Consider the following 19,626-nt stretch of genomic DNA (forward strand, 5'->3'; position numbering starts at 1 on the left):
ACAAAGCCACGTGAAACTCTCTTTCAAAGGCATTTTCAATCTGAAAATAAGTGTGCCGTTTCAAACCCGTCGCATGAATGACCTTATCAGACGCCACTAGTTGGCTAGTGAACAATCTCCACGTGCGACACTATATACACAAAATATTCTGTCATATATTGTGGCTACGTACCTACCAAGTCCACTTGTCTTTCAAAAAGTCATCTGATCATAAGAGACAAAGAACCACTATGTAAACTGCATCATCTATTGGATTATAAATACACAGATATGCAAATGAATATGATTTTAATGGTTGGGAAAGCTCTTCTACAAAGTACCCCATACACTGCTAAAGTATTCCTTACTTGTGATCACTTTGCACCACAAGTCTCTTTCATGGGGCAATGAAAGCAATAACGACAACATGAAAACATTCATTTACACACATGAATAGTATACATATTTTATTAATGATGACTAGGAACAGATATAGCACGGGTACATGCCCAAAAGTCAAAATTAGTCTTTAAAACTTGTACGGCACGAACTAAAACAAAAGGAGTTACAAAAGGAATACTTACCCATTTAATATAGCTACTTTCCTCCCTGAATCACTGAATACGTTTTACTATTGAAAATATTGTCAAAAAATAATTTCATGGGAAGTGTACGTATATTTATGAGCTATACAAAAGTACGTTTTTTGGTATTGTATTAAAACCTATTTATTACTGCAACTACACACACACACAGAGGCATGAACAGGGTGGACTATCTATCTTTCACATATGTAATCGATGCAGGATCATTTCTCTCTTGAAAGGGCCTGCACTTAACGAAATGCATATCGTTGTATAAAAGGAGTTGAACGCAACATTACCTGTTCAGATGTAGAAAACTACAATGAACAGCAACTCTCTAAAGCTGAATTGCTCAGATGTATCTTTTTGAATTGTTCTAAGAGGAGAATCAGGCCAAATTCTATTTCATTGTCCTTGCTAGTTATTGAGTAGTTACATGTAACCAATTATGTAAAGGTACAGTAGACATAGCAGTATATCATCATACAAACATCCTCGTTTCAGAAATCAACTACAACATTGTAATCTGCCACTATTGTCTATTGCCAATCATGCAAAGGAAGAGCCAATAGTAGCAGTTTGACATATTTGATTCTGTTGTTGTAGTCTATAAGCAGGACGTCAACTTTAATGAATACCTTTTACAAGTACTGTACCCCACAATCTTTATAAGCTTCAACTCTTCTTTCCGTGCATGTTTAGGGGCTTCCATTTATATTCCAAGAATGCAGATTTTATTACTGTTTCTAACCAAGTGACAAAATCAATGCTGAGACGGTGTCAGACACCGACAACGTAGAGATTCAGGCCGAGCTAGCAGCTTAGCCCTCGTTAGCCTTAGCTTTTTCTAACCTACATTAGCCTTCACAGATGTCCTAAACACATTTATTCAGCTGAATAATATGCATTCAACAGTCAGCAATGTAAATGTATGGAATATGGACAGATTCCGCATGTCGCAAATGAAGTCATTTTAGTTGTATGACTTATTTTACACAAACATAGTCAGATGTGTGGTATTGCATGGATCAACATCAGCTGGCAATTTGTTTTAACAGATTTCAAAACATGTTTGATTTATCATGAAGGGAAAGTTGGTCTGATAAAACACTTAATTTTCCATAATTTTTAAAATGTGTTTTGGTTCAATTGTGTATCAGCCCAAGGATGGAGATACATTATGAAAAACATCATGCCCCCATATGTAGCAATTAACAGATATAAACTTTGTAGTCAGGGCAAATGGAATCTAGAGAAGTCATATTCATTGGAAACACTATAGCTATGCATGTTTTGTAGCAGTACTTAGTTGGGTTTGAATTAAAGGCAGACTCAGCAATATGAGAAATTGCTGAGACTACCATTAATTTCAGATCGTACCTGCCCTATCTGAGTTGTGCCCATACACAGCTATAAGCCTTTTCGGAGGGCACTGGTCCTCGCTCCATGTAAATGCCAGTTGAGTGGCCACTACTCGATCTCGGTTTTAAACCCACCACACATAACCCTGGCAAAACAAGCTAAGGTGCGTCTAGTATAATCTTTCCAGAGCACAGATGCTATACAAATCTGTATCTGAAACATGACATGTCCAATACCTGAAGAGTGCCCCACTGAACTTTTCATAGATGTCCCACTTTTGCACAGAAATAAAAATAAAAATAAAAAAAGAAGTGTGCTTTACTAGAGAAATTTCACTAGTGCTGTTCACAATTGTTTTTATGCATTTTTTTAAATGTTTGCCACTGTATTTTTTACAATGCAACACTTAACAGCTGATATGAATGTTTGTCCTTGAATATTCTGTATTTAAAGAAATGTAATATATTGTGTACATATTGATGAAAAACATTTGTGTAATTGTATAAATGAATAAACAGAATGCATACTGACTACAAACTGAGTTTATTGTGTTGTGAATAACACCAATATCACTGATGAATGCCCCAATGGTCACAATGCACTTAACTACATGTCTGATAAATATTTCACCCTGAACTATAAAAATGCAGGTTATCACAAAAACAATGTTGTACATGTAATTGTTGGTGGTAGTGAATGCATGCTTTTCTTTGCAAAAGGAATAACAGTGCATGTTTACAACACAGTGCAGGTTATTCATACATTTGTGGACGCCCTAATGTTTAATTTGTGTATTATGTTAGGCCACATTTCATTCAAATCAAGAGACGCATATAGTTATCCTTAAAACAACAAAAAAATGCAGCGCCGGCATAACTGTATATTTGTAATAAAAATATTATATCTATACTTCAAAATGTATGGAGTGTTTAATGTAAAAGTAATTCACACCTAAATATATATATAGTGGTTACAAAAAACAACATATACAGTGGTGGGGATGACTCTGGAAAGCGACGATCCGAGATTGTAATGGCACAAAAGTCACCGTGGTAAAGATCAGTAACAGCTTTGCCATCCCTTTCTTGGTTTAAACCTACCACTGTCAGTTAGCAACAGAATTTACAACAAGCAGATACATTTAGAAACACGCCATGTGTTATCTGGCAAATCTGCACATTCCTGTATTGTGTACAAGGCAGACATTATGGCAAACAAACCGTTTCTGTTGTAACCTCCTTCCCCATTGTAAGTTGGTCATGGGAATCGACCTAAGAATTGATTGGCTAATATTGATTGGTGCCTTCCCATTATTTAGGGAAGTGGTCAGCGAGCCCCAGACTGCCGGTTGAAGTGCCCCTCTTGACTCCAGCACGGGATGGGCCCGGGCCAGGCCACTCCACTCAGATGGCCATTGTACACAGGATAAACTGCAGGGAGGAAAATCAAGAGAAAATGTGCTCATTTTGATGTAATTACTATAACTTGCATGTCAGGACAGGCTACTGGGAATCCCATGACAGACTGGGGAATGAGAGAGGAAAACTGGGTTGTGTTCATCAGGACACAATGTTTTAAAATGAAAAAAAAAAAATGCATGTTCAGATAACACTGAAATGAAGAGGTACTTTCTTCCAATGTGTGCCTACTGAACACGGCCCTGAATTTCACACTTACGTCATCGTATTGGAAGTTGACAGCCCTGCTGCATCTGGTCTCTCCTCCTGAAGCTCTCTGTGGAGACACATAGTAAAGATGGCAGTGTAGAGGTGAAATTTGAATGCCATTCGTTGGACTACAATACCAAGCGAGACACTGTGCCAATGAGCCTACGAATGTACATGCACAAAAGAGACCAGGACAAAACAAGACAGATTACACCGCAAAAGATAACGATTTGAATGAGTAAAATGTTAGTGAATGACAGAATATGTTATTTTATAACGAAACCCATAGCTCTGGATTGTGAGGAAATTTGAAATGCTGTTGAATAAAAGATTAAACATCATCATGTGCAGCCTCAAGTGAGCATACATTACCTGTGAGGCGCGAAGCTTCACAGCACATGCGACATAGTCATCAAAATAGATCCGTCCAGCCTTGCTGTAGCGTTTGATGACAGCGTTCAGAGCTTGCGGGCTGATCCTGTAGCCTGTAGGAGATCACAATATGCATCAAATTATTCATAAGCCAACATAGTATTAGGATTCATCTAGTGACCACTGCATTTAGTTGACAATGATCATAAACACCAGCCTTTGCCTAATTGTCCATCTACTTTGTATCAAGAAGGGTCTCTCAGACCAATACCTTGAAATTATCTGCAGCTCCACCAAAATTATGATTACTGTAGGAGTCTATCATCAATGGTTTAAATCATTTAAAGAAGTCAAGCCTCCCAGCCCCTTTCGGATGCTGCATCTGAACCAGGCTCTGGAATGCTGCCCCTCTTTGGATGGCAGAATGGACTATCCCACGTCATCATCCTATCCCATACCATTAGCCTGGCCGAGCACTGACTCACCCATAGCGGAGATGGACTGGGTCATCTCATGGGGTTCCACCGTGCCACTCCGGTCCTGGTCGAACATCATGAAGTTCTGCTTCCAGCCACTCAAGGCAGCAAACAGCTCCTTGAACTCATTGAAGCCCAGCTTTCCGGTCATGTCTCTGGTGGGCGGTTAGTTAAGGGGTAACCCTGTTCGTTAGGTAAAGAGAAACTAAAAATGGCCATGTGAACTGGTCTCACACAGGATATGATGAGTTGTGGTAAATGTTGTGGGAGAACCAGACCTTTCTGCGACTGAATCAATTCCATAAGTAATCCTCTGTCTCAATATGGCCCACTTACACATGTATCATGGGTTTAACATTTTATAGAACATCCCAAACTTCAAATGCTGACTGTTGTACATCCTTGTTGTAAAGTATATTACTGTACATAAGGATGAACATATTCAGAGAGAAACAGGACTAGAATGTTCATCTACCTCTGAAAATGGAGCTACAGGCATGATACAAATGGAGCATGAGCGAGGTTCAGTCTTGCAAATTTATTGGCAAATACAATACTAAATGGGACCCAGTAAACTAGGCCTTGTAAAAGAGTCAAATATACTGCAGCCGGCCACCTACTGCTCAAAGCTTTCCCACCTCTACAACTGTTCAAATAGAAGGATGAACTCAGCACTGACAGAAGGTTTATTAATTAATTAACATTTAGGATTTCTGTTCATCTTTCACTAGCAAGTCAATATAGCAAAGTGCAATACCAAACAAACTTCAATGACACTGGACAGAGGCCCAGTCCAAGAGATTCATTGATATAGAAAGGATACATCCAGCATTGCGATCATGATTCTACATGTCTCCAAACTGAAGGCTGTTGGAGAAGAGAAACAACGATCACACAATGAAAAACATACAATGACAAAACCAATCAGACAACCAGTGACAAATCTTTGCAAAGACTATTTTAACGCGGGATACTCAAATCATAAAACACACATAATATAATTGGATCATTTATGACCACAAAGTGAACCTTGGATCGTGGGACCGGGTGTGAACTTACGAGTATAGGTGCCACTGATACCAGTCTGTGTAAGACACCTCTGAAGCTCCTCTGCATCAATCTCCCCATCCTGCACAAAGGAATAACCCTGTAAGATTACTCTCCAACAACAACGTATTACTATGCAGTGAATTTAGTATTAAAATAAAGAGACTTGAATGTCTTGAGATCACTTTGTGGTGTAACCATGACACATCAGCAACATCATGCATGGACAAAGCCACGTGAAACTCTCTTTCAAAGGCATTTTCAATCTGAAAATAAGTGTGCCGTTTCAAACCCGTCGCATGAATGACCTTATCAGACGCCACTAGTTGGCTAGTGAACAATCTCCACGTGCGACACTATATACACACAAATATTCTGTCATATATTGTGGCTACGTACCTACCGTCCACTTGTCTTTCAAAAAGTCATCTGATCATAAGAGACAAAGAACCACTATGTAAACTGCATCATCTATTGGATTATAAATACACAGATATGCAAATGAATATGATTTTAATGGTTGGGAAAGCTCTTCTACAAAGTACCCCATACACTGCTAAAGTATTCCTTACTTGTGATCACTTTGCACCACAAGTCTCTTTCGTGGGGCAATGAAAGCAATAACGACAACATGAAAACATTCATTTACACACATGAATAGTATACATATTTTATTAATGATGACTAGGAACAGATATAGCACGGGTACATGCCCAAAAGTCAAAATTAGTCTTTAAAACTTGTACGGCACGAACTAAAACAAAAGGAGTTACAAAAGGAATACTTACCCATTTAATATAGCTACTTTCCTCCCTGAATCACTGAATACGTTTTACTATTGAAAATATTGTCAAAAAATAATTTCATGGGAAGTGTACGTATATTTATGAGCTATACAAAAGTACGTTTTTTGGTATTGTATTAAAACCTATTTATTACTGCAACTACACACACACACAGAGGCATGAACAGGGTGGACTATCTATCTTTCACATATGTAATCGATGTGCAGGATCATTTCTCTCTTGAATGGGCCTGCACTTAACGAAATGCATATCGTTGTATAAAAGGAGTTGAACGCAACATTACCTGTTCAGATGTGAAAACTACAATGAACAGCAACTCTCTAAAGCTGAATTGCTCAGATGTATCTTTTTTTGAATTGTTCTAAGAGGAGAATCAGGCCAAATTCTATTTCATTGTCCTTGCTAGTTATTGAGTAGTTACATGTAACCAATTATGTAAAGGTACAGTAGACATAGCAGTATATCATCATACAAACATCCTCGTTTCAGAAATCAACTACAACATTGTAATCTGCCACTATTGTCTATTGCCAATCATGCAAAGGAAGAGCCAATAGTAGCAGTTTGACATATTTGATTCTGTTGTTGTAGTCTATAAGCAGGACGTCAACTTTAATGAATACCTTTTACAAGTACTGTACCCCACAATCTTTATAAGCTTCAACTCTTCTTTCCGTGCATGTTTAGGGGCTTCCATTTATATTCCAAGAATGCAGATTTTATTACTGTTTCTAACCAAGTGACAAAATCAATGCTGAGACGGTGTCAGACACCGACAACGTAGAGATTCTGGCCGAGCTAGCAGCTTAGCCCTCGTTAGCCTTAGCTTTTTCTAACCTACATTAGCCTTCACAGATGTCCTAAACACATTTATTCAGCTGAATAATATGCATTCAACAGTCAGCAATGTAAATGTATGGAATATGGACAGATTCCGCATGTCGCAAATGAAGTCATTTTAGTTGTATGACTTATTTTACACAAACATAGTCAGATGTGTGGTATTGCATGGATCAACATCAGCTGGCAATTTGTTTTAACAGATTTCAAAACATGTTTGATTTATCATGAAGGGGAAAGTTGGTCTGATAAAACACTTAATTTTCCATAATTTTTTAAAATGTGTTTTGGTTCAATTGTGTATCAGCCCAAGGATGGAGATACATTATGAAAAACATCATGCCCCCATATGTAGCAATTAACAGATATAAACTTTGTAGTCAGGGCAAATGGAATCTAGAGAAGTCATATTCATTGGAAACACTATAGCTATGCATGTTTTGTAGCAGTACTTAGTTGGGTTTGAATTAAAGGCAGACTCAGCAATATGAGAAATTGCTGAGACTACCATTAATTTCAGATCGTACCTGCCCTATCCTGAGTTGTGCCCATACACAGCTATAAGCCTTTTCGGAGGGCACAGGTCCCTCGCTCCATGTAAATGCCAGTTGAGTGGCCACTACTCGATCTCGGTTTTAAAACCCACCACACATAACCCTGGCAAAACAAGCTAAGGTGCGTCTAGTATAATCTTTCCAGAGCACAGATGCTATACAAATCTGTATCTGAAACATGACATGTCCAATACCTGAAGAGTGCCCCACTGAACTTTTCATAGATGTCCCACTTTTTGCACAGAAATAAAAATAAAAATAAAAAAAGAAGTGTGCTTTACTAGAGAAATTTCACTAGTGCTGTTCACAATTGTTTTTATGCATTTTTTTAAATGTTTGCCACTGTATTTTTTACAATGCAACACTTAACAGCTGATATGAATGTTTGTCCTTGAATATTCTGTATTTAAAGAAATGTAATATATTGTGTACATATTGATGAAAACCATTTGTGTAATTGTATAAATGAATAAACAGAATGCATACTGACTACAAACTGAGTTTATTGTGTTGTGAATAACACCAATATCACTGATGAATGCCCCAATGGTCACAATGCACTTAACTACATGTCTGATAAATATTTCACCCTGAACTATAAAAATGCAGGTTATCACAAAAACAATGTTGTACATGTAATTGTTGGTGGTAGTGAATGCATGCTTTTCTTTGCAAAGGAATAACAGTGCATGTTTACAACACAGTGCAGGTTATTCATACATTTGTGGACGCCCTAATGTTTAATTTGTGTATTATGTTAGGCCACATTTCATTCAAATCAAGAGACGCATATAGTTATCCTTAAAACAACAAAAAAATGCAGCGCCGGCATAACTGTATATTTGTAATAAAAATATTATATCTATACTTCAAAATGTATGGAGTGTTTAATGTAAAAGTAATTCACACCTAAATATATATAGTGGTTACAAAAACAACATATACAGTGGTGGGGATGACTCTGGAAAGCGACGATCCGAGATTGTAATGGCACAAAAGTCACCGTGGTAAAGATCAGTAACAGCTTTGCCATCCCTTTCTTGGTTTAAACCTACCACTGTCAGTTAGCAACAGAATTTACAACAAGCAGATACATTTAGAAACACGCCATGTGTTATCTGGCAAATCTGCACATTCCTGTATTGTGTACAAGGCAGACATTATGGCAAACAAACCGTTTCTGTTGTAACCTCCTTCCCCATTGTAAGTTGGTCATGGAATCGACCTAAGAATTATTGGCTAATATTGATTGGTGCCTTCCCATTATTTAGGGGAAGTGGTCAGCGAGCCCCAGACTGCCGGTTGAAGTGCCCCTCTTGACTCCAGCACGGGGATGGGCCCGGGCCAGGCCACTCCACTCAGATGGCCATTGTACACAGGATAAACTGCAGGAGGAAAATCAAGAGAAAATGTGCTCATTTTGATGTAATTACTATAACTTGCATGTCAGGACAGGCTACTGGGAATCCCATGACAGACTGGGGAATGAGAGAGAGGAAAACTGGGTTGTGTTCATCAGGACACAATGTTTTAAAAATGAAAAAAAAAAAAAAAAAATGCATGTTCAGATAACACTGAAATGAAGAGGTACTTTCTTCCAATGTGTGCCTACTGAACACGGCCCTGAATTTCACACTTACGTCATCGTATTGGAAGTTGACAGCCCCTGCTGCATCTGGTCTCTCCTCCTGAAGCTCTCTGTGGAGACACATAGTAAAGATGGCAGTGTAGAGGTGAAATTTGAATGCCATTCGTTGGACTACAATACCAAGCGAGACACTGTGCCAATGAGCCTACGAATGTACATGCACAAAAGAGACCAGGACAAAACAAGACAGATTACACCGCAAAGATAACGATTTGAATGAGTAAAATGTTAGTGAATGACAGAATATGTTATTTTATAACGAAACCCATAGCTCTGGATTGTGAGGAAATTTGAAATGCTGTTGAATAAAAGATTAAACATCATCATGTGCAGCCTCCAAGTGAGCATCGTACCTGTGAGGGCGCGAAGCTTCACAGCACATGCGACATAGTCATCAAAATAGATCCGTCCAGCCTTGCTGTAGCGTTTGATGACAGCGTTCAGAGCTTGCGGGCTGATCCTGTAGCCTGTAGGAGGAGATCACAATATGCATCAAATTATTCATAAGCCAACATAGTATTAGGATTCATCTAGTGACCACTGCATTTAGTTGACAATGATCATAAACACCAGCCTTTGCCTAATTGTCCATCTACTTTGTATCAAGAAGGGTCTCTCAGACCAATACCTTGAAATTATCTGCAGCTCCACCAAAATTATGATTACTGTAGGAGTCTATCATCAATGGTTTAAATCATTTAAAGAAGTCAAGCCTCCCAGCCCCTTTCGGATGCTGCATCTGAACCAGGCTCTGGAATGCTGCCCCTCTTTGGATGGCAGAATGGACTATCCCACGTCATCATCCTATCCCATACCATTAGCCTGGCCGAGCACTGACTCACCCATAGCGGAGATGGACTGGGTCATCTCATGGGGTTCCACCGTGCCACTCCGGTCCTGGTCGAACATCATGAAGTTCTGCTTCCAGCCACTCAAGGCAGCAAACAGCTCCTTGAACTCATTGAAGCCCAGCTTTCCGGTCATGTCTCTCTGGTGGGCGGTTAGTTAAGGGGTAACCCTGTTCGTTAGGTAAAGAGAAACTAAAAATGGCCATGTGAACTGGTCTCACACAGGATATGATGAGTTGTGGTAAATGTTGTGGGAGAACCAGACCTTTCTGCGACTGAATCAATTCCATAAGTAATCCTCTGTCTCAATATGGCCCACTTACACATGTATCATGGGTTTAACATTTTATAGAACATCCCAAACTTCAAATGCTGACTGTTGTACATCCTTGTTGTAAAGTATATTACTGTACATAAGGATGAACATATTCAGAGAGAAACAGGACTAGAATGTTCATCTACCTCTGAAAATGGAGCTACAGGCATGATACAAATGGAGCATGAGCGAGGTTCAGTCTTGCAAATTTATTGGCAAATACAATACTAAATGGGACCCAGTAAACTAGGCCTTGTAAAAGAGTCAAATATACTGCAGCCGGCCACCTACTGCTCAAAGCCTTCCCACCTCTACAACTGTTCAAATAGAAGGATGAACTCAGCACTGACAGAAGGTTTATTAATTAATTAACATTTAGGATTTCTGTTCATCTTTCACCAGCAAGTCAATATAGCAAAGTGCAATACCAAACAAACTTCAATGACACTGGACAGAGGCCCAGTCCAAGAGATTCATTGATATAGAAAGGATACATCCAGCATTGCGATCATGATTCTACATGTCTCCAAACTGAAGGCTGTTGGAGAAGAGAAACAACGATCACACAATGAAAAACATACAATGACAAAACCAATCAGACAACCAGTGACAAATCTTTGCAAAGACTATTTTAACGCGGGATACTCAAATCATAAAACACATAATATAATTGGATCATTTATGACCACAAAGTGAACCTTGGATCGTGGGACCGGGTGTGAACTTACGAGTATAGGTGCCACTGATACCCGTCTGTGTAAGACACCTCTGAAGCTCCTCTGCATCAATCTCCCCATCCTGCACAAAGGAATAACCCTGTAAGATTACTCTCCAACAACAACGTATTACTATGCAGTGAATTTAGTATTAAAATAAAGAGACTTGAATGTCTTGAGATCACTTTGTGGTGTAACCATGACACATCAGCAACATCATGCATGGACAAAGCCACGTGAAACTCTCTTTCAAAGGCATTTTCAATCTGAAAATAAGTGTGCCGTTTCAAACCCGTCGCATGAATGACCTTATCAGACGCCACTAGTTGGCTAGTGAACAATCTCCACGTGCGACACTATATACACACAAATATTCTGTCATATATTGTGGCTACGTACCTACCGCCCACTTGTCTTTCAAAAAGTCATCTGATCATAAGAGACAAAGAACCACTATGTAAACTGCATCATCTATTGGATTATAAATACACAGATATGCAAATGAATATGATTTTAATGGTTGGGAAAGCTCTTCTACAAAGTACCCCATACACTGCTAAAGTATTCCTTACTTGTGATCACTTTGCACCACAAGTCTCTTTCGTGGGGCAATGAAAGCAATAACGACAACATGAAAACATTCATTTACACACATGAATAGTATACATATTTTATTAATGATGACTAGGAACAGATATAGCACGGGTACATGCCCAAAAGTCAAAATTAGTCTTTAAAACTTGTACGGCACGAACTAAAACAAAAGGAGTTACAAAAGGAATACTTACCCATTTAATATAGCTACTTTCCTCCCTGAATCACTGAATACGTTTTACTATTGAAAATATTGTCAAAAAATAATTTCATGGGAAGTGTACGTATATTTATGAGCTATACAAAAGTACGTTTTTTGGTATTGTATTAAAACCTATTTATTACTGCAACTACACACACACACAGAGGCATGAACAGGGTGGACTATCTATCTTTCACATATGTAATCGATGTGCAGGATCATTTCTCTCTTGAAAGGGCCTGCACTTAACGAAATGCATATCGTTGTATAAAAGGAGTTGGAACGCAACATTACCTGTTCAGATGTAGAAAACTACAATGAACAGCAACTCTCTAAAGCTGAATTGCTCAGATGTATCTTTTTTTGAATTGTTCTAAGAGGAGAATCAGGCCAAATTCTATTTCATTGTCCTTGCTAGTTATTGAGTAGTTACATGTAACCAATTATGTAAAGGTACAGTAGACATAGCAGTATATCATCATACAAACATCCTCGTTTCAGAAATCAACTACAACATTGTAATCTGCCACTATTGTCTATTGCCAATCATGCAAAGGAAGAGCCAATAGTAGCAGTTTGACATATTTGATTCTGTTGTTGTAGTCTATAAGCAGGACGTCAACTTTAATGAATACCTTTTACAAGTACTGTACCCCACAATCTTTATAAGCTTCAACTCTTCTTTCCGTGCATGTTTAGGGGCTTCCATTTATATTCCAAGAATGCAGATTTTATTACTGTTTCTAACCAAGTGACAAAATCAATGCTGAGACGGTGTCAGACACCGACAACGTAGAGATTCTGGCCGAGCTAGCAGCTTAGCCCTCGTTAGCCTTAGCTTTTTCTAACCTACATTAGCCTTCACAGATGTCCTAAACACATTTATTCAGCTGAATAATATGCATTCAACAGTCAGCAATGTAAATGTATGGAATATGGACAGATTCCGCATGTCGCAAATGAAGTCATTTTAGTTGTATGACTTATTTTACACAAACATAGTCAGATGTGTGGTATTGCATGGATCAACATCAGCTGGCAATTTGTTTTAACAGATTTCAAAACATGTTTGATTTATCATGAAGGGGAAAGTTGGTCTGATAAAACACTTAATTTTCCATAATTTTTTAAAATGTGTTTTGGTTCAATTGTGTATCAGCCCAAGGATGGAGATACATTATGAAAAACATCATGCCCCCATATGTAGCAATTAACAGATATAAACTTTGTAGTCAGGGCAAATGGAATCTAGAGAAGTCATATTCATTGGAAACACTATAGCTATGCATGTTTTGTAGCAGTACTTAGTTGGGTTTGAATTAAAGGCAGACTCAGCAATATGAGAAATTGCTGAGACTACCATTAATTTCAGATCGTACCTGCCCTATCCTGAGTTGTGCCCATACACAGCTATAAGCCTTTTCGGAGGGCACAGGTCCCTCGCTCCATGTAAATGCCAGTTGAGTGGCCACTACTCGATCTCGGTTTTAAAACCCACCACACATAACCCTGGCAAAACAAGCTAAGGTGCGTCTAGTATAATCTTTCCAGAGCACAGATGCTATACAAATCTGTATCTGAAACATGACATGTCCAATACCTGAAGAGTGCCCCACTGAACTTTTCATAGATGTCCCACTTTTGCACAGAAATAAAAATAAAAATAAAAAAAGAAGTGTGCTTTACTAGAGAAATTTCACTAGTGCTGTTCACAATTGTTTTTATGCATTTTTTTAAATGTTTGCCACTGTATTTTTTACAATGCAACACTTAACAGCTGATATGAATGTTTGTCCTTGAATATTCTGTATTTAAAGAAATGTAATATATTGTGTACATATTGATGAAAACCATTTGTGTAATTGTATAAATGAATAAACAGAATGCATACTGACTACAAACTGAGTTTATTGTGTTGTGAATAACACCAATATCACTGATGAATGCCCCAATGGTCACAATGCACTTAACTACATGTCTGATAAATATTTCACCCTGAACTATAAAAATGCAGGTTATCACAAAAACAATGTTGTACATGTAATTGTTGGTGGTAGTGAATGCATGCTTTTCTTTGCAAAGGAATAACAGTGCATGTTTACAACACAGTGCAGGTTATTCATACATTTGTGGACGCCCTAATGTTTAATTTGTGTATTATGTTAGGCCACATTTCATTCAAATCAAGAGACGCATATAGTTATCCTTAAAACAACAAAAAAATGCAGCGCCGGCATAACTGTATATTTGTAATAAAAATATTATATCTATACTTCAAAATGTATGGAGTGTTTAATGTAAAAGTAATTCACACCTAAATATATATATAGTGGTTACAAAAACAACATATACAGTGGTGGGGATGACTCTGGAAAGCGACGATCCGAGATTGTAATGGCACAAAAGTCACCGTGGTAAAGATCAGTAACAGCTTTGCCATCCCTTTCTTGGTTTAAACCTACCACTGTCAGTTAGCAACAGAATTTACAACAAGCAGATACATTTAGAAACACGCCATGTGTTATCTGGCAAATCTGCACATTCCTGTATTGTGTACAAGGCAGACATTATGGCAAACAAACCGTTTCTGTTGTAACCTCCTTCCCCATTGTAAGTTGGTCATGGGAATCGACCTAAGAATTATTGGCTAATATTGATTGGTGCCTTCCCATTATTTAGGGGAAGTGGTCAGCGAGCCCCAGACTGCCGGTTGAAGTGCCCCTCTTGACTCCAGCACGGGATGGGCCCGGGCCAGGCCACTCCACTCAGATGGCCATTGTACACAGGATAAACTGCAGGAGGAAAATCAAGAGAAAATGTGCTCATTTTGATGTAATTACTATAACTTGCATGTCAGGACAGGCTACTGGGAATCCCATGACAGACTGGGGAATGAGAGAGAGGAAAACTGGGTTGTGTTCATCAGGACACAATGTTTTAAAATGAAAAAAAAAAAAAATGTTCAGATAACACTGAAATGAAGAGGTACTTTCTTCCAATGTGTGCCTACTGAACACGGCCCTGAATTTCACACTTACGTCATCGTATTGGAAGTTGACAGCCCCCTGCTGCATCTGGTCTCTCCTCCTGAAGCTCTCTGTGGAGACACATAGTAAAGATGGCAGTGTAGAGGTGAAATTTGAATGCCATTCGTTGGACTACAATACCAAGCGAGACACTGTGCCAATGAGCCTACGAATGTACATGCACAAAAGAGACCAGGACAAAACAAGACAGATTACACCGCAAAAGATAACGATTTGAATGAGTAAAATGTTAGTGAATGACAGAATATGTTATTTTATAACGAAACCCATAGCTCTGGATTGTGAGGAAATTTGAAATGCTGTTGAATAAAAGATTAAACATCATCATGTGCAGCCTCCAAGTGAGCATCGTACCTGTGAGGGCGCGAAGCTTCACAGCACATGCGACATAGTCATCAAAATAGATCCGTCCAGCCTTGCTGTAGCGTTTGATGACAGCGTTCAGAGCTTGCGGGCTGATCCTGTAGCCTGTAGGAGGAGATCACAATATGCATCAAATTATTCATAAGCCAACATAGTATTAGGATTCATCTAGTGACCACTGCATTTAGTTGACAATGATCATAAACACCAGCCTTTGCCTAATTGTCCATCTACTTTGTATCAAGAAGGGTCTCTCAGACCAATACCTTGAAATTATCTGCAGCTCCACCAAAATTATGATTACTGTAGGAGTCTATCATCAATGGTTTAAATCATTTAAAGAAGTCAAGCCTCCCAGCCCCTTTCGGATGCTGCATCTGAACCAGGCTCTGGAATGCTGCCCCTCTTTGGATGGCAGAATGGACTATCCCACGTCATCATCCTATCCCATACCATTAGCCTGGCCGAGCACTGACTCACCCATAGCGGAGATGGACTGGGTCATCTCATGGGGTTCCACCGTGCCACTCCGGTCCTGGTCGAACATCATGAAGTTCTGCTTCCAGCCACTCAAGGCAGCAAACAGCTCCTTGAACTCATTGAAGCCCAGCTTTCCGGTCATGTCTCTCTGGTGGGCGGTTAGTTAAGGGGTAACCCTGTTCGTTAGGTAAAGAGAAACTAAAAATGGCCATGTGAACTGGTCTCACACAGGATATGATGAGTTGTGGTAAATGTTGTGGGAGAACCAGACCTTTCTGCGACTGAATCAATTCCATAAGTAATCCTCTGTCTCAATATGGCCCACTTACACATGTATCATGGGTTTAACATTTTATAGAACATCCCAAACTTCAAATGCTGACTGTTGTACATCCTTGTTGTAAAGTATATTACTGTACATAAGGATGAACATATTCAGAGAGAAACAGGACTAGAATGTTCATCTACCTCTGAAAATGGAGCTACAGGCATGATACAAATGGAGCATGAGCGAGGTTCAGTCTTGCAAATTTATTGGCAAATACAATACTAAATGGGACCCAGTAAACTAGGCCTTGTAAAAGAGTCAAATATACTGCAGCCGGCCACCTACTGCTCAAAGCTTCCCACCTCTACAACTGTTCAAATAGAAGGATGAACTCAGCACTGACAGAAGGTTTATTAATTAATTAACATTTAGGATTTCTGTTCATCTTTCACTAGCAAGTCAATATAGCAAAGTGCAATACCAAACAAACTTCAATGACACTGGACAGAGGCCCAGTCCAAGAGATTCATTGATATAGAAAGGATACATCCAGCATTGCGATCATGATTCTACATGTCTCCAAACTGAAGGCTGTTGGAGAAGAGAAACAACGATCACACAATGAAAAACATACAATGACAAAACCAATCAGACAACCAGTGACAAATCTTTGCAAAGACTATTTTAACGCGGGATACTCAAATCATAAAACACACATAATATAATTGGATCATTTATGACCACAAAGTGAACCTTGGATCGTGGGACCGGGTGTGAACTTACGAGTATAGGTGCCACTGATACCAGTCTGTGTAAGACACCTCTGAAGCTCCTCTGCATCAATCTCCCCATCCTGCACAAAGGAATAACCCTGTAAGATTACTCTCCAACAACAACGTATTACTATGCAGTGAATTTAGTATTAAAATAAAGAGACTTGAATGTCTTGAGATCACTTTGTGGTGTAACCATGACACATCAGCAACATCATGCATGGACAAAGCCACGTGAAACTCTCTTTCAAAGGCATTTTCAATCTGAAAATAAGTGTGCCGTTTCAAACCCGTCGCATGAATGACCTTATCAGACGCCACTAGTTGGCTAGTGAACAATCTCCACGTGCGACACTATATACACACAAATATTCTGTCATATATTGTGGCTACGTACCTACCGCCCACTTGTCTTTCAAAAAGTCATCTGATCATAAGAGACAAAGAACCACTATGTAAACTGCATCATCTATTGGATTATAAATACACAGATATGCAAATGAATATGATTTTAATGGTTGGGAAAGCTCTTCTACAAAGTACCCCATACACTGCTAAAGTATTCCTTACTTGTGATCACTTTGCACCACAAGTCTCTTTCGTGGGGCAATGAAAGCAATAACGACAACATGAAAACATTCATTTACACACATGAATAGTATACATATTTTATTAATGATGACTAGGAACAGATATAGCACGGGTACATGCCCAAAAGTCAAAATTAGTCTTTAAAACTTGTACGGCACGAACTAAAACAAAAGGAGTTACAAAAGGAATACTTACCCATTTAATATAGCTACTTTCCTCCCTGAATCACTGAATACGTTTTACTATTGAAAATATTGTCAAAAAATAATTTCATGGGAAGTGTACGTATATTTATGAGCTATACAAAAGTACGTTTTTTGGTATTGTATTAAAACCTATTTATTACTGCAACTACACACACACACAGAGGCATGAACAGGGTGGACTATCTATCTTTCACATATGTAATCGATGTGCAGGATCATTTCTCTCTTGAAAGGGCCTGCACTTAACGAAATGCATATCGTTGTATAAAAGGAGTTGGAACGCAACATTACCTGTTCAGATGTAGAAAACTACAATGAACAGCAACTCTCTAAAGCTGAATTGCTCAGATGTATCTTTTTTGAATTGTTCTAAGAGGAGAATCAGGCCAAATTCTATTTCATTGTCCTTGCTAGTTATTGAGTAGTTACATGTAACCAATTATGTAAAGGTACAGTAGACATAGCAGTATATCATCATACAAACATCCTCGTTTCAGAAATCAACTACAACATTGTAATCTGCCACTATTGTCTATTGCCAATCATGCAAAGGAAGAGCCAATAGTAGCAGTTTGACATATTTGATTCTGTTGTTGTAGTCTATAAGCAGGACGTCAACTTTAATGAATACCTTTTACAAGTACTGTACCCCACAATCTTTATAAGCTTCAACTCTTCTTTCCGTGCATGTTTAGGGGCTTCCATTTATATTCCAAGAATGCAGATTTTATTACTGTTTCTAACCAAGTGACAAAATCAATGCTGAGACGGTGTCAGACACCGACAACGTAGAGATTCTGGCCGAGCTAGCAGCTTAGCCCTCGTTAGCCTTAGCTTTTTCTAACCTACATTAGCCTTCACAGATGTCCTAAACACATTTATTCAGCTGAATAATATGCATTCAACAGTCAGCAATGTAAATGTATGGAATATGGACAGATTCCGCATGTCGCAAATGAAGTCATTTTAGTTGTATGACTTATTTTACACAAACATAGTCAGATGTGTGGTATTGCATGGATCAACATCAGCTGGCAATTTGTTTTAACAGATTTCAAAACATGTTTGATTTATCATGAAGGGGAAAGTTGGTCTGATAAAACACTTAATTTTCCATAATTTTTTAAAATGTGTTTTGGTTCAATTGTGTATCAGCCCAAGGATGGAGATACATTATGAAAAACATCATGCCCCCATATGTAGCAATTAACAGATATAAACTTTGTAGTCAGGGCAAATGGAATCTAGAGAAGTCATATTCATTGGAAACACTATAGCTATGCATGTTTTGTAGCAGTACTTAGTTGGGTTTGAATTAAAGGCAGACTCAGCAATATGAGAAATTGCTGAGACTACCATTAATTTCAGATCGTACCTGCCCTATCCTGAGTTGTGCCCATACACAGCTATAAGCCTTTTCGGAGGGCACAGGTCCCTCGCTCCATGTAAATGCCAGTTGAGTGGCCACTACTCGATCTCGGTTTTAAAACCCACCACACATAACCCTGGCAAAACAAGCTAAGGTGCGTCTAGTATAATCTTTCCAGAGCACAGATGCTATACAAATCTGTATCTGAAACATGACATGTCCAATACCTGAAGAGTGCCCCACTGAACTTTTCATAGATGTCCCACTTTTGCACAGAAATAAAAATAAAAATAAAAAAAGAAGTGTGCTTTACTAGAGAAATTTCACTAGTGCTGTTCACAATTGTTTTTATGCATTTTTTTAAATGTTTGCCACTGTATTTTTTACAATGCAACACTTAACAGCTGATATGAATGTTTGTCCTTGAATATTCTGTATTTAAAGAAATGTAATATATTGTGTACATATTGATGAAAACCATTTGTGTAATTGTATAAATGAATAAACAGAATGCATAC

The 19,626-nt window shown here is 38.5% G+C and overlaps 2 protein-coding genes and 1 pseudogene across 2 annotated transcripts; all 3 read right to left on the reverse strand.

Moving 5' to 3' along the window:
- Positions 1–3,638: 3,638 nt before the first annotated feature.
- On the reverse strand, positions 3,639–4,597 carry LOC124017119 (grancalcin-like; the record flags this gene model as incomplete). The annotated part of the gene is made up of 3 exons (XM_046332518.1): positions 4,450–4,597; positions 3,965–4,077; positions 3,639–3,659 (listed from the first exon to the last, which is right to left on the reverse strand). Coding segments are annotated over exons 1-3 (276 nt in total), but the record flags the coding sequence as incomplete, so codon positions are not given.
- Positions 4,598–9,045: 4,448 nt separating this feature from the next.
- On the reverse strand, positions 9,046–12,007 carry LOC124017120 (annotated as a pseudogene).
- Positions 12,008–13,902: 1,895 nt separating this feature from the next.
- On the reverse strand, positions 13,903–17,052 carry LOC124017112 (grancalcin-like). Its single transcript, XM_046332502.1, has 6 exons — positions 16,953–17,052; positions 16,717–16,760; positions 15,902–16,049; positions 15,413–15,526; positions 15,050–15,108; positions 13,903–14,803 (listed from the first exon to the last, which is right to left on the reverse strand). The coding sequence occupies exons 2-6, from the start codon at positions 16,732–16,734 to the stop codon at positions 14,777–14,779; spliced, it is 366 nt and encodes a 121-aa protein (XP_046188458.1). The 5' UTR covers positions 16,735–16,760; positions 16,953–17,052; the 3' UTR covers positions 13,903–14,776.
- Positions 17,053–19,626: the final 2,574 nt, after the last annotated feature.

This window comes from Oncorhynchus gorbuscha, unplaced genomic scaffold, assembly GCF_021184085.1.
Source record: "Oncorhynchus gorbuscha isolate QuinsamMale2020 ecotype Even-year unplaced genomic scaffold, OgorEven_v1.0 Un_scaffold_16:::fragment_2:::debris, whole genome shotgun sequence".
In the NCBI taxonomy this organism is placed as follows: Eukaryota; Metazoa; Chordata; class Actinopteri; order Salmoniformes; family Salmonidae; genus Oncorhynchus; species Oncorhynchus gorbuscha.